Source organism: Aotus nancymaae, unplaced genomic scaffold (genome assembly GCF_030222135.1).
Source record: "Aotus nancymaae isolate 86718 unplaced genomic scaffold, 86718_ANA_hifiasm-v0.15.2.pri h1tg000011l, whole genome shotgun sequence".
NCBI lineage: Eukaryota > Metazoa > Chordata > Mammalia > Primates > Aotidae > Aotus > Aotus nancymaae.
This window is the reverse complement of record NW_026988422.1, coordinates 29,703,879-29,716,817: the sequence shown is the minus strand read 5'-3', so window position 1 is coordinate 29,716,817 and position 12,939 is coordinate 29,703,879. Positions and strand designations below refer to the sequence as shown.

The following is a 12,939-nucleotide window of genomic DNA, read 5'->3' as shown; positions in this document are numbered from 1 at the left end:
TATCTGGGCACTCCACTCTACCCTTCCTACCCTGTCTTCCCCATAGGAGTCTGTATGTGCTCATCTATTGAACAAATGTTTATTGAGCTGAGCATAATTCTATGCCATGTAAATAAGACAAGATTTCTGCTGTTTGGAGGCTTATGAACTAACGGGGGATGGCAGATAATAGACACACAAATAATAGCAGACACTTGCACTCTGTTTACTCTGTGCCAGGCACTGTTCTAAGTGTCTGTAAGTTCTCTACAAAAGTTAACACATTTGGTCCTCACAACAGTAAAAGTATGAGGTAGGTTGTACTGCTCTTGATTGGCAAAAAAAAAAATTGAGGTAGTAGTGTTCCCATTGTACAGTTGCAAAAACAGACAGAGGTTAAGTAACTTGTTCACAACTAATAAACAGAGGAGCCATGATTACAAAGCTAGGCAATATGGTGTATCTTCTATCCTCTAAACCAGGAATTAGCAAACTTTGGCCCTCCTGTGGCCAGTTTTTGTATGACCTGCAAGCTAAGAATAGTTTTTATAATTTTTTTTTTCTAGGCAGAGCCCTGGCAGTGATGGCTCATACCTGTAATCCCAGCACTATGGGAGGCTGAGGCAAGAGGATCACTTGAGCCCAGGAGTTTGAGACTAGCCTGGACAAGATGGTGAGAACCTGTCTCTACAAAAAATTTTTTAAAAAGAAAAAGGTGGAACGTTTTTTACATTTTATTATTATTATTATTATTATTATTATTTGAGATGGAGTCTCGTTCTTGTTGCCCAGGCTCGAGTGCAATGGCGCAGTCTTGGCTCACTGCAACCTCTTCTTCCCAGGTTCAAGTGATTCTCCTTTCTCAGCCTTCTGAGTAGCTGGGATTATAGGCATGTGCCACCATACCTGGCTAATTTTTCTATTTTTGGTAGAGACAGGGTTTCTCCATGTTGGTCAGGCTGGTCTTGAATTCCTGACCTCAGGTGATCTGCCCGCCTTGGCCTCCCAAAGTGCTGGGATTACAGGCGTGAGCCACTATGCCTGGCCTACATTTTTATTTTTTATTTTATTATTATTTTTTGAGACAGAGTCTCACTCTGTTGCCCAGGCTGCAGTGCAGTGGTGCAATTTTGGCTCACTGTAACCTCTGCCTCCCAGGTTCAAGCAGTTCTCCCATCTCAGCCTCCCGAGCAGCTGGTATTACAGGCCCCCACCACTCACTGGTCTTATTTTTGTATTTTTAGTAGGGACGAGTTTCACCATGTTGGCCAGGCTGGTCTCAAACTCCTGACCTCAAGTGATCAACCTGCCTTGGCCTCCCTAAGTGCTGGGATTACAGGTGTAAGCCACTGTGCCCAGCCACTTTTACATTTTTTAATGGTTGAAAAGGCAAAAGAAGATTTTATTACAGGAGAAAATTACATGAAATTCAAATTCCAGTGTCTATAAGGTTTTATTGGATTTCACCACACTAATTCGTTTACATATGGCAGCTTTCCTGCTACAATGACAGAGTTGAGTAGATAAGACAGTGTAAGGCCCATAAAGCCTAAAATATTTACTCTCTGGCCCTTTATAGAAATAAAGTTTGCCCAAAACCTGGTTTAAATCACTATTCTGTAAAAAAACAAAAAACTGGCTAATGTCAGAAATAAATGCTATGAATGTACTAAAACAGGCTGATTTGTAATAGATTTAGTGGGAGGTTCTTTATAGAGGATGATGAAAATAGTTCTCTCTGAAGAGGTGACATCTAAATTGAGAACCGAATGACAACACCCAGGGCAAGGGTGTTTTAGGCAAAGGGATTATTAACAAGGGCAAAGGCTCTGAGGCAGGAATGAATATGACACATTTGAGAAATAGCCCAAGTATTTGCAAGCGTAATGAATGAGGGAGCAAGCAGTAGAAAGTGAACTTGAAGGGGAGACAGGTGCCAGGCAGGCCACGAAGGACAGCCTTTTGGATTTCATTCTAAGGTCAACAGGCAGCAGAGAAAGGGTTTTAAGCCAGAGAGGCATGAACCCGCTGCTCCGTGAGATGGGTTATAGAATAATGACATCTGCAGCCCTGGTCCAGGAGAGAGCTGGTCCGGGATGGTGCCTGCTCTGGTGCCGGTGTTGCTGCAGGTGCGGAGGATGTCGGCAGAGCCAGAGGCCCACGCTGGCAAGGTTAGGAAAGAGAGGCCAGGTCTTGTTCTATTTCTGGGGAAAGACGGAAGAGCACTAAATAGGGCTTATCTGTCCCAGGCCGAGCAGGGGAAAAAGAGCAGCAGGTGGTGACTCAGTGGGGAGGCGGGAGGGGGATGGGAGGGGGAAGGGAAGGGGGAGAGGAGGTGGGACGGGGTGGGGAGGTGGGAGGGGGAGGGGAGGGGGGAAGGAGAGAGGAGGTGGGAGGGGGAGGGCGGGGCGCGAAGAGACGGCTTTGGGCGGGGCGATGGGAGGACCAGGGTCCTCCGGCGGTTGGCGGCGGAAGGCGGGGACCCGGCCGGGGAAGGTGGGGACCCGGCCGGGGAAGGTGGGGAGGCTGGAAGCTGGCCCTCGCGAGGCGGCACAGAGAATGTGGGCGAAGAGCGCCTGTGCGCGCTAGGGGGAGCCGCGCCCGCCGCCCTCCTTTGCGGCGCCGCCCCTCTCCCAGGGCTGACCCCGCCTCCTCCAGCCCTCCCCGCCACACTACCCAGGAAGGCCGAGCGGGGTGCTGGCGCTGCTTTCGCTTTCCCTTCGCGGTGCCCATTCCGTTCCTCGTGCGGCGCTAGGACCCCCACCCCGGCCATGACCGCACTCAGGGTCCATCCCGAGGCCCAAGCCAAGGTGAGAGCCACGGGGTCTAAGAAGGGCCCACTGGGGAGGCGTGGCTTGAGCGGCCAGGGGCATCCCCGACCCGCCCCCCAGGCTCCCACGCGGGTCGGGGGCAGCCGGCCGGGTCGGGGGCAGCCGGCCGAGCCGGGGCGCCCGAAGCACCTGCGCCCGGGAGAGAGCGGCGACGGCTACCTGCGGGGAGAGGCGAGGCGGTTGTGGTTCGGCGGAGTGAAGTGAAGCAGAGAGCTGGCATGGAGGGGAACTCCGCTGGCCTGGGGCCGGGGCCACCCACAGACCTGGTGCGGGACTGCCCCAGCTACTTCCTGGCCTTTCCGTCAGGGATGATCCCGGGGCCCACTCCGTTCCTGTCCCACTCGCAGAGGCCTTTCAGCACCCCTCCTTACACCACCAGGCGACCCCAGGGATCCGTTCTCACATGAACCACTGGCCCTTCACCGCCAGGAACGTTCTCATCCCCCATATCCAGCCCCAGGGATGCTCACTCCACCCTTCCCAGGTCCGGGTCTGCAGAGAACCACTCTTCCACCACCCCAACCCCCTCTACAGGCATCTATCTCGCTTTGTTCAGGTCTAGCCTTAGAGGGATCCACTCCACCCTTCCCCAGGTCAGGCCCTGCATAACCCTAAGGGAATTGTCCTCAAATGAACTGGCCTTAAAGCCAGGTTTCTGAAGGGATGTCTGTGCCCCACAGGTGGATGTGTTTCGTGAAGACCTCTGTACCAAGGTAAGAACTGCCCCATCAGCAGCCCCACTCCGACCCAACTCCTACTGCTCAACCCTGCCTCACCACCTAGGACAGGCATTTGATACTGACTCCCATCCTCCTCCACCCTCACCTCACACACAGACAGAGAACCTGCTCGGGAGCTATTTCCCCAAGAAGATTTCTGAGCTGGATGCATTTTTAAAGGTACTGTGGCTGGGCAGGGATCTAGAGAGTAATGGCCAAGAGAAGAGTCTGGGGGTCGTGAGAGTGAGGTGAGAGGAACACCCTCACCTCCAGCCCTCCTCCCACCCTACGCCAGGAGCCAGCTCTCAATGAAGCCAACCTGAGCAATCTGAAGGCCCCGTTGGACATCCCAGTGCCTGATCCAGTCAAGGAGAAAGAAAAAGAGGAGCGGAAGAAACAACAGGAGGCAAGCTGGGAAGACCTGGGAGGAGGGATCCAACCATGAGGGAAATCAGCCTTAGTCCTGACTCGCATGAGCCCCTCTTTCCCTGCAGAAGGAAGACAAGGATGAAAAGAAGAAAGGGGAAGATGAAGACAAAGGTAAAACTATGACGGTGGGAAGAGACTTGAGTCCCACCCACAGGAGGTCCTCCTAAGGATTTCTTTCCACTCTCCCCTTTACCTCTCACATAGGCTTAATCATGTGACTGACCCATTGCTCACTCTCTAGGTCCTCCCTGTGGCCCAGTGAACTGCAATGAAAAGATTGTGGTCCTTCTGCAGCGCTTGAAGCCTGAGATCAAGGATGTCATTGAGCAGCTCAACCTGGCAAGCCCTCCTCTTTCAACTCTAAAGCTTCAAGTCAAACCCTTGTCTTCTTGGTCCCTGCTAGTTAGGGCCTGGCACTTGCCAGGTTTTAGCATGAGAGGGCACAGCAAGTGAAACCATAAGTCCAGGCCCTGGGGCTCAGAATAGACCTGGCATGCCTCCACCCAGGCATGGGGAGGGAAGCAAGGGAGGATACGAAACTGGGAATTGGGTAGAGGGCTGATGTGGCATGATGCCATTCCCTCTTCCCAGGTCACCACCTGGTTGCAGCTGCAGATACCTCGGATTGAGGATGGGAACAATTTTGGAGTGGCTGTCCAGGTGAGAGTGCTGCTGCCCCACTTCCCCACTCTCCTTTCTAGTCCATGCTTCCTTCCACTTTCCCCCTTGCTTTTTTTTTTTCTCTAGGAGAAGGTATTTGAGCTGATGACCAGCCTCCACACCAAGCTAGAAGGCTTCCACACTCAAATCTCTAAGTGAGTGACCACCCACATGCATACTGCTTTGTTTTGGACAGAGATCTCCTTCATCTCCTACTCCATACACACTTCTCCTTCCACAGGTATTTCTCTGAGCGTGGTGATGCAGTGACTAAAGCAGCCAAGCAGCCCCATGTGGTAGGTGAAGCCCAGGTCAGGGTGCATGGGGGAAGGACACATGTCAAGTCAGGCCTGACCTGAGCTTCCCACAGGGTGATTATCGGCAGCTGGTGCACGAGCTGGATGAGGCAGAGTACCGCGATATCCGGCTGATGGTCATGGAGATCCGTAATGCTTATGTGAGGAGGCAAGGGCAGGGCAGGTGTGGGCAGAGGCAGCTTTCCCAGGCCACCCACTCCCTGACCCTGCAGGCTGGGGGTTAAGGGTGACAAAGCTCAGCTTCTCCACAAGGCTAGAAATGGGGCACAGAGCCACTGGAGGCCTCTGACTGACCTCCACTCCTCCCTGGCCCTGTAGGCTGTGTTATATGACATCATCCTGAAGAACTTCGAGAAGCTCAAGAAGCCCAGGGGAGAAACAAAGGGAATGATCTATTGAGATCTCTCCCATTCTGTGAGGGGTACAGCAGAGACCTTCCTGCTTTTTACTAGGGACTCCAAACTTTCCCCAAACTTGCTCCTGTTGAGATTTTTCCTTCACCTTGCCTCCCAGGCACAATAAATACAGTTATACCACTGCCCATCAGCCCAAGTCTCTTTATTGGATCTGGACCACCCTGGCTCAGGCATTTCTATTTCCATTCGTGGGACCAACCCACTGGGTGATTTGAGTGTTGAGTTGCTGGTTGGTCCAGTCCTGCCGGATGTCCTCAAGGTGGCAGTCAAAGTCCACAAGGTGCCGGTGGGCCCGATCCTCCAGTAGAGCTCCCACCATCTGCCTTGACTCTTCCCAGTCCCTCCACATCACTCTGAAATAGTAACCCCCATGGAGGTCAAACAGCAAGTAGTGGGGCCAGACACAGACTTAACAGAGATTGAGTCTAGAGAAAGACCTTTGGGGCAGGGCCAAGGACTGGGGAGACCCAGGAGCCTTAGGCTTCTGAGAGGAGGTAGAGGAAGTGGGGTACTCACAAGTTCTTGTCCTTAGGGACCCAGTGGAGACCTTGGTTCTCCAGGACGATGACTGGGGGGACACGAGGCTGAAGCACCAGTTTCTGATTATCCAACTGAGTGGAGAAAGAAGGGCAAGTGAGAGTTTCAAGGGTCCCCCTGCCCCACTTTCTCTTTACCTCCCTACCTGGTAACCCAAGCCTCACCATAATAAGTACTGCATCAGGGAAGAATTCTGCAATTCGCCCAGCAATTTTCAAGGCCAGGGGCCCAGGGCTGTGTAGAGGGAAGATCAGAATGAGGAGCCAACTGTGGGCAAAACCCATCCATTTGAGCTGGGCCTCCCAGGTCTCATAGATGTGGGCGCAGCTGTGGCCTTTCCCTGTAGTTGGCCTTTGGGGATCGGGCCTGCTGGATGCTTGATGCACGACTGCTTGATGCTTGAGTGCTGTGGGAAACAGGTGCTCAGATATTGCTGGTGAGAGTGGAAACCAAAGGTGGTCTTTTTGGAAGGTAACGGCACAACCATCCAAATTGAAACTATATATACTATACATATGCTGACCCAGAAATTCTACTTATAAAGAAGTTACGGTAATAATAGGACAGTGACTATAATAAAACATTGGAAACTTCAATATTTAATGTAAAGCATTACGTAAATTATGGTACATCCATATACAGCTGTTAGGGAAAGGTAGATCTTGGTGTGGAAATGGAATGATGTCAAATATTTATTAAGTGAGGAAGAAACACAAATTTACAAAACAGTATCTCTAACTTGCTTCATGTATATGATTTATATATATATTACATATACATTTTATATATATTATGTATATAATTGTCTCTTCCCATATATATAAGGAAACTTCCCTTTGGAAGTTGCTGATTGGGCTTTCTCTGTTCTTTCAGAACCTGGGGGACACCTCAGTTAAAGCAAGATCAGTCTGTTGGCCTGGCGCTGTGGCTCATGCCTGTAATCCCAGCACTTTGGGAGACTGAAGCAGGTGGATCACCTGAGGTCCAGAGTTCTAGACCAGCCTGGCCAACATGTCAAAACCCTGTCTCTACTAAAAATACAAAAAAAAAAAAAAAAATTAGCCAGGCGTGGTGGCCCTTGTCTGTGATCCCAGCTACTCGGGAGGCTGAGGCTGGAGAATCGCTTGAACCCAGGAGGCAGAGGTTGCAGTAAGCCGAGATTGTGCCACTTCACTCCAGCCTGGGCGACAAAGCGAGACTCTGTCTCAAAAAAAAAAAAAAAAAAAAAATCAGTCTGTTGATATACAGTTGTCCTCCCCGCCCCCACCACTCCAGGGCAGGGCTCTGTCCTATTCATCTCTGTATTTCCTCACTCCAGCACCTAGCATAGTATCTCATATAAAGCCCCCCTGCTCCTACGCATTTGATAAAGGAAAGATTAAAGGAATGGTTCTCTTGCGCGCCACTCCCCCCATCCCTCCCACCATAATCCTTTCCTTCTGCCTCTGGCTACGCCACTCACCTCTGGTCGTCCACAGCTGCATTGGCATGGTAGTACCCAGCCACCACCAGACCGGCCTGTGCGCCCCACACATCCACCTGTCGTGAGAAAGGGGCCATCAGTAATTAAATCGTGCCGCTGGCTTTGTGGATGCGCACTGCTGCCAAGGGACCGGGGATGAACTTGGGCTGGGGTGCGAGGTGGGTTCGCGGTGGGGGATGGGCATCCAACCGAGGCACCTGGTTGAGGGCGACCTCCAACATGACGGACAGGGCCAAGTGGCTGTGAAAGAGGGGCACACAGTCGGTGAGGCACAGGCATTCTCCGGACCGCGGCGGATGCGCCAGCAACAGCCCGTTGACTGCGGCGTGTGGGTACCGGGCAGCGTGCAGACACATCTTCACGTAGGCCCGGGCCGAGATCTCCACCTCCCCCATGGCGAGCAGGGTCTGCCCGGGAAACAGCAAGCCGGATTAGAGCCGGTTCCCCACCCTGCCCAGGCGAGCCGGTGCCCAGCTAGCGTCCGTGAAGTTCCCTCCAGCGCCTCGGCACCCTCCTTAACCCTTCGCCTTGCCCTCTCACTTCGGTTCGGGGACGACGCTAACTCGGGTCGCGGTAGCTCGCCGACTCCCGGCGCCCTGGGTGCAGGAGCCCGCCCCCGGCCCGGCCCAGGAGGCGGTCCCGATTGCATCCCTCCGCACCGAGCCCCGCCTCCCGCGCCCCTAGCGGGCGGTCGCGACTCAGCGCCTGCCTGGGAGACAGAGCTAGCTGCCGCTGGGTGCTGAACTGGCTCCTGAAGTCCCGCCCACGTGGTGCTCCTTGATAGGGCTAAAGGCTTTCATTTTGTCCAGTCAGCGGCCGCGTCCCAACCTTGCCCCGCCTTGTCTCCAGCGGACTGGAAAGAACCTACAATTGTAAAGCAAAGAAAATTGCCCGCACTCTTATTGGCTAGGTTCTCCGACTTCTGCTCTCGGTTGCTGGTTGGCTTTGCTTGCTACCCGTGTTACCCACCACCACTGGCCCGGCCGAGCCCCGGGGATGGAGCGCTAGCCCGCAGTCGGGTGTCCCAGAGCGCTGCGGATAAAGCAGACTGCCTTGCACCTATTATGGGATGACTGGATCTGTACGCTAGATCGGCTCTGTCACTTACTAATGAGCCATGTTACTTTCGCGACTGCAGGCTTTCTTGCCTTTGGTTTCTTATCTTTTGCCCATGGTCCTTTAAGGATTTAATGATATCTGTATGGGGGCAGGCTTCTAGACTGTCCAGTGCTTCACAGCACATTCTTATCTCATATTTTATAACAGGGTAAGGCCTTGAATTAAAGAACAATCCCATGGAATTTATAGCAAAGATCACAGCAAAGGAACGCTTGTCTATACCACCAGCTCAGGGCTGAATTACGAAAAGCAGAGATAAAGACAGTGATTGGGTGAAAGGGGTGTGGGGGAGGTAAGTAAGTAAAACTTACAGATTCATCCTTCCCATAACGTCCTGCGGTATATTTCCTTCACCACAATGCCTTGGGAGCACTATTTTTTTTCCCTCCCAGCCCTTAAGAAGGAGTCCAATCATTCATCCATAGTTCTCCCAGGGAAACCTCATTCTCCTTCTAGGCTTGTCCTAAACTAATGAGGATTCTTTCTTCATTCCTGATGTCCCCATGTCTAGCCAAAGCCTGATTATTCCTGTAAGGGCTCTGTGCAAATGCCACCTCTTCCACTAATTCATGAGACCTTTGAATGAAAATAATATTGTGAAATTTCAAAATACAGGTTATCTGCATGTTTGTCATGGCATGTAACAATCCCCATCCTGTTCCTTTGGGAGGGCCTCTTAAGATTATGGTGGGCATCTAATTCATCTTTGTCTTCATGACACCCACCCCTTCCCACCACATTCATCTTCAGTCTGGACATAGGTGCCACTCAATAATTGTTTTTTGAATGAATGACACACACAGGAAGGTCTTTTATTTGGGTCATTTATTTTCCTTCTAGTCCTGGGTTCAGTACATAGATGGCTTCTCTTCACCCTTTGGATTGACAATTTTCTCCAGGTTGCTGCTTATGATATGATAAAGCTCAGCCTGGGAGAAGGCCAAGGAGCAAGAGTGAGGTTCTTGGTCAATCCCCTGCCCACCCACACTCATCCACCTGCCCTAAGGGCTTACTCCACACTCACATAGAAGGCCCTCAGGTCCAGCACCATGGCCCTGAGCTCCCCATAGGCTGCCTCATCTCGCTCGTGCACCAAGGCCCGGTAATCCATCTGCAATGTGGGAGGCAAAGCTGAGTCAGTCCCATGGGATGTTGGGACATGAGTATGGTTTCCTTTTATAGGAAATAGGTTAACTTGAGAATGAACTCCTACTTAGCACCAAGAAATAGGATCCCAAAGGACTGAGCAGAGAAAAGGATCAAGGTTGTTGAAGCCCAAATCAGTTTTTCTAGGCAATGCTTTTAGCTTAATATTGGGAAGGTCACAAACAAGACAAGGAGGACCTCTTCCTCCACACCTCCTCTTCCCACCCCCAGCTAAAAGGCAGGTGGACTATCCACTCACCACATGAGTCTCCTTGGAGGCTTTGGCCACAGCATCCCCACGTTCTGAGAAGTACCTGCCAGAAGCAAGGGAATACCACAGGAATGAGTGTTGAGGGAGATGTACTCCCTCAGACCCTCCCCAAAGTCTCCCATCATCGTGATGGGGCTACCCAGCTTTGGGGGTCCCAAAGAAATGCCCCTACTGCCCCCCTATACTGGTCCTCCAGCTCCCCTCACTTGGAAATGGTTGTCTGGAAAGCTTCCACTTTGGTCTTGACGGCATTCACCCTCTCCAGTACCTTCTCCTGTGGTGACATGGGAGGCAAAGACAATACTTCATGTCCTTCCCCCTTCAAACACTATCTTCCTCCTCCTTCTGGTTCATGTCCAGCTCCTAACTCTCACCCTCCAAGTCTCTCCCAACTCCCAGTATCTTCAGTTACCCTTTTCTTACCTGGATTGCTACCCCAAAATCATTTCCATCTTCAATCTTGGGGATCAGGTGCTGGATCCATGTGATTACCTGTGTTAAGAGGTATCATGTAAGAATCATTCAAAAAACATACTGGGTTCTATACTGTCACTTCCTAAAAAGTAGTTATATTTAGTTGGTTACTCATTATGTACTAGGCACTGTGCCATATACTTGTCTCATTTAATCTTCATAGCAACCTTCCGAGATTTTTTTTTTTTTTTTGAGACAGAGTCTTGCTCTGTCACCCAGGCTGGAGTGCAATGACTCGATCTCGGTTCACTGCAACCTCTGCCTCCCAGGTTCAAGCGATTCTCCTGCCTCAGCCTCCAGAGTAGCTGGGATTACAGGCACGCGCCACTATACCTGGTATTTTTTTGTATTTTTAGTAGAGATGGGGTTTCACCATGTTGGTCAGGTCAGTCTCAAACTCCTGACCTCATGATCCACCCGCCTCAGCCTCCCAAAGTGCTGGGAGTACAGGTGTGAGCCACCATGCCTGGCCCGAGATATATATTCTTATTATACCCATTTAACAGATGAAAAAATTGAATCACAGAATGTCTAAGTGACTTACTTAAGGTTACCAGCGAGGTAACTGATAAAATCATGATTTGAACCCAAGCAGTCTCTCTCCAGGGTCCAATCTTTTAAACCAATTTACTCACTATATCATACCACCTCTATTATGAACCTGATACAGCAGTAGGTTCTGAGGTTACAGAGTGGATACTGTACAGTCTCTAATTTGGGGGGTACCATTATGATATGAGAGGTCTAACAGAATGAGGAGAACAAAGGGGATCTAAGCCCGAGGCACAGAGGACGTTTTCTTTTTCAGGACTAGGCCTCTGTATGAAGGACTTCTATCTATGGAGGAGTCCAGTGCCTCACCTTGTTTGTCTTTTCTTTCCACTTCCCTCAGCTCCCCAGCTTACCAGAATGCATTTCTCTTTGAGAGTCCAGACTTCTGGCTTAACCAGGGCAAGCAGGGACAGGAGCTTCTCATTCCCAGGGAGAAATCCACACTTAGGGACTGTGAGAAAGAGAGGATTCAGGCCCTTTCTCATCCAGCAGTCAATGTGCCATCTCCCCTTTCCTAGTCACCTCTTATCTCTCTTACCTTCTTTCTTCTCCTGCTTATCTGTTTCCATCTAAGACAAAAAGGGGGAAAGTAGCTTTAGAAAAGTCACAGAGGTTGAAGGGCTATCATCTCCATTGGGTTTATAGTCCAAGTCCTGGGTGTCTCACCTCATCATCCTTGGGTGGAGGATCTGGGATGGGGATGTCCAGTGTGGCCCGGAGGGAAGTCAGGTCAGCCACATTGAGGGAGTCCTCCTGCACAGAGCTCACTGTCAGGGGCTACCCAACCTCTTCCCTTCTTCCTGGGTCACAGACTTCCCTCCACACATCCTACTTGCCTTCTGCCTCCCAACCTAGGCTCAGGTCTCACACCATCCTAACATCCCCAATCCACTGTTTGAAATAATTCTCTGCATGCTGAATCCAGTTGTTAGCTAGAGAGTGTAGGCAAAGGGGAGAGAGGACATGGGATGGGGCATGAGGGGCCCACACTACTCACTTGCAAGAGCTGATTCAGGTATATGATTTTCTGTGGCAAGAATCTGTAGAGGAATTCCTCAGCCTGTGGGTTACATTGCAAGGGAGGGGAATCACAGAATATACTCAATGAGATGTGTGGTAAATGGAACTGGAGGGGCCTTTGGAAATCACTGGGTCCAAGACTTGTAAATGAGGAAACTTAAGACCTGAAAACGAAGGGACGTGCCCAAGCTGGTTAGTGGCAGAACCAAGGTTAGGACTGTGATATTCCTGCTTTGGGAGCCATGGCGTTTTTTCCTCTACCTCAAAAGAGGGGAGAAGTGCCAGAAGTGGGGAGAGTCCTAAGAAAGGTCAGAGTAAAAGTAGTTATCAATAGTTCTGGGGTTACTTCGGGTGAAGGCTTGGTAAGGGAAATAGGGCTAAGTCTAGGGTGACTTGGGGGGTCATTCTGAGAGGTTGTTATCCTCAAGTATTGTTCTAAGATTCCGGGTCAAATCTCTTAAATCCAGAAACTTACCTCCTGGAAAAGATTCTGCCTGAAGACCTCCACCTACAGAGAGCAGTACCCGGATGTTGGTTAAGGGTCTGGGTTGTCAAAAGCTTCCACCCCCAACAGGGTGCCATCCAACTGTGGATCAGGCCTTTCCCACCACAAGCCAGTTTTCCCTGGAAGCTCCTGTTCAGTGCAGAGTCAGAGGGCAGGAACCTGGGAATCCCCGAGAAGTGAAAGCACTAGAGAGACGGGGGGAGTTCTCTGGCACTGCTTTGGTCCCCTGAAACACCCAGCTTGGCCTCCACCCAAGAGGGTTCCCCGACCCCTTCCTGGCCTCCGATTCTCCATTACCTGTTTGCGGGCCTCCCCGCTCAGGCGCACCCCACACGGCTTGGCCATGCTGCTTCTAGTCGCTAGATCTCTGGTCTCCGGGCTAGTCGCCCGGGCTTTCGCTTTCACTCCCCAGGTCCAGGCCCGCCCCCCTCAACCCCGCCCCCTTTCTTCTTTCCGCCCCCCTCCTCCCCCTGGCAAGCCG

The 12,939-nt window shown here is 51.3% G+C and overlaps 3 protein-coding genes across 8 annotated transcripts; 1 reads left to right on the top strand and 2 right to left on the bottom strand.

Annotated features, from left to right (window-relative positions):
- Positions 1-2,657: 2,657 nt before the first annotated feature.
- On the top strand, positions 2,658-5,476 carry PSME1 (proteasome activator subunit 1). 2 transcript variants are annotated; one of them, XM_012467618.3, is made up of 11 exons: positions 2,660-2,789; positions 3,491-3,523; positions 3,647-3,709; positions 3,825-3,935; positions 4,024-4,069; positions 4,200-4,297; positions 4,550-4,618; positions 4,706-4,773; positions 4,860-4,914; positions 4,989-5,075; positions 5,254-5,476. In XM_012467618.3, the coding sequence occupies exons 1-11, from the start codon at positions 2,751-2,753 to the stop codon at positions 5,332-5,334; spliced, it is 750 nt and encodes a 249-aa protein (XP_012323041.1). In that variant the 5' UTR covers positions 2,660-2,750; the 3' UTR covers positions 5,335-5,476. The 2 variants fall into 2 exon arrangements, with proteins under 2 accessions (XP_012323036.2, XP_012323041.1); XM_012467613.3 differs by lacking the exon at positions 5,254-5,476 and having other exon boundaries at positions 2,658-2,789; positions 4,989-5,199.
- Positions 5,477-5,478: 2 nt separating this feature from the next.
- EMC9 (ER membrane protein complex subunit 9) lies at positions 5,479-8,071 on the bottom strand. 4 transcript variants are annotated; one of them, XM_021674886.2, is made up of 6 exons: positions 7,912-8,071; positions 7,569-7,778; positions 7,351-7,427; positions 6,053-6,294; positions 5,868-5,962; positions 5,479-5,704 (listed from the first exon to the last, which is right to left on the bottom strand). In XM_021674886.2, exons 3-6 carry the CDS (start codon positions 7,421-7,423, stop codon positions 5,518-5,520), a joined length of 597 nt encoding a protein of 198 aa, XP_021530561.1. In that variant the 5' UTR covers positions 7,424-7,427; positions 7,569-7,778; positions 7,912-8,071; the 3' UTR covers positions 5,479-5,517. The 4 variants fall into 4 exon arrangements, with proteins under 4 accessions (XP_021530561.1, XP_012323069.1, XP_064230804.1 ...); XM_012467646.2 differs by having other exon boundaries at positions 6,053-6,122; XM_064374734.1 differs by lacking the exons at positions 7,569-7,778; positions 7,912-8,071 and adding an exon at positions 7,821-7,902.
- A 1,226-nt stretch (positions 8,072-9,297) lies between these two features.
- On the bottom strand, positions 9,298-12,896 carry PSME2 (proteasome activator subunit 2). Of its 2 annotated transcripts, XM_012467627.2 has the most exons (11): positions 12,756-12,896; positions 12,429-12,461; positions 11,931-11,993; positions 11,600-11,686; positions 11,472-11,502; positions 11,287-11,384; positions 10,331-10,399; positions 10,114-10,181; positions 9,896-9,950; positions 9,515-9,601; positions 9,298-9,419 (listed from the first exon to the last, which is right to left on the bottom strand). In XM_012467627.2, exons 1-11 carry the CDS (start codon positions 12,801-12,803, stop codon positions 9,339-9,341), a joined length of 720 nt encoding a protein of 239 aa, XP_012323050.1. In that variant the 5' UTR covers positions 12,804-12,896; the 3' UTR covers positions 9,298-9,338. The 2 variants fall into 2 exon arrangements, with proteins under 2 accessions (XP_012323050.1, XP_064230803.1); XM_064374733.1 differs by lacking the exon at positions 12,429-12,461 and having other exon boundaries at positions 12,756-12,895.
- Positions 12,897-12,939: the final 43 nt, after the last annotated feature.

What these genes read in the sequence shown, in the direction of transcription:
- PSME1 (XM_012467613.3), top strand. Translation starts at nt 2,751, where the DNA reads ATGACCGCACTCAGGGTCCATCCCGAGGCCCAAGCCAAG. An exon ending in AGCGGAAGAAACAACAGGAG is followed by an intron (nt 3,936 to 4,023) that starts GCAAGCTGGGAA and finishes CTTTCCCTGCAG; the next exon opens with AAGGAAGACAAGGATGAAAA. An exon ending in TCATTGAGCAGCTCAACCTG is followed by an intron (nt 4,298 to 4,549) that starts GCAAGCCCTCCT and finishes CCCTCTTCCCAG; the next exon opens with GTCACCACCTGGTTGCAGCT.
- EMC9 (XM_012467636.2), bottom strand. Translation starts at nt 6,403, where the DNA reads ATGTATAGTATATATAGTTTCAATTTGGATGGTTGTGCCGTTACCTTC. An exon ending in CTGATGCAGTACTTATTATG is followed by an intron (nt 5,963 to 6,052) that starts GTGAGGCTTGGG and finishes TTCTCCACTCAG; the next exon opens with TTGGATAATCAGAAACTGGT. An exon ending in GTCCCTAAGGACAAGAACTT is followed by an intron (nt 5,705 to 5,867) that starts GTGAGTACCCCA and finishes TTACTATTTCAG; the next exon opens with AGTGATGTGGAGGGACTGGG.
- PSME2 (XM_012467627.2), bottom strand. Translation starts at nt 12,803, where the DNA reads ATGGCCAAGCCGTGTGGGGTGCGCCTGAGCGGGGAGGCCCGCAAACAG. An exon ending in CCTCCAAGGAGACTCATGTG is followed by an intron (nt 9,602 to 9,895) that starts GTGAGTGGATAG and finishes CCCACATTGCAG; the next exon opens with ATGGATTACCGGGCCTTGGT. An exon ending in TGGACCTGAGGGCCTTCTAT is followed by an intron (nt 9,420 to 9,514) that starts GTGAGTGTGGAG and finishes GCCTTCTCCCAG; the next exon opens with GCTGAGCTTTATCATATCAT.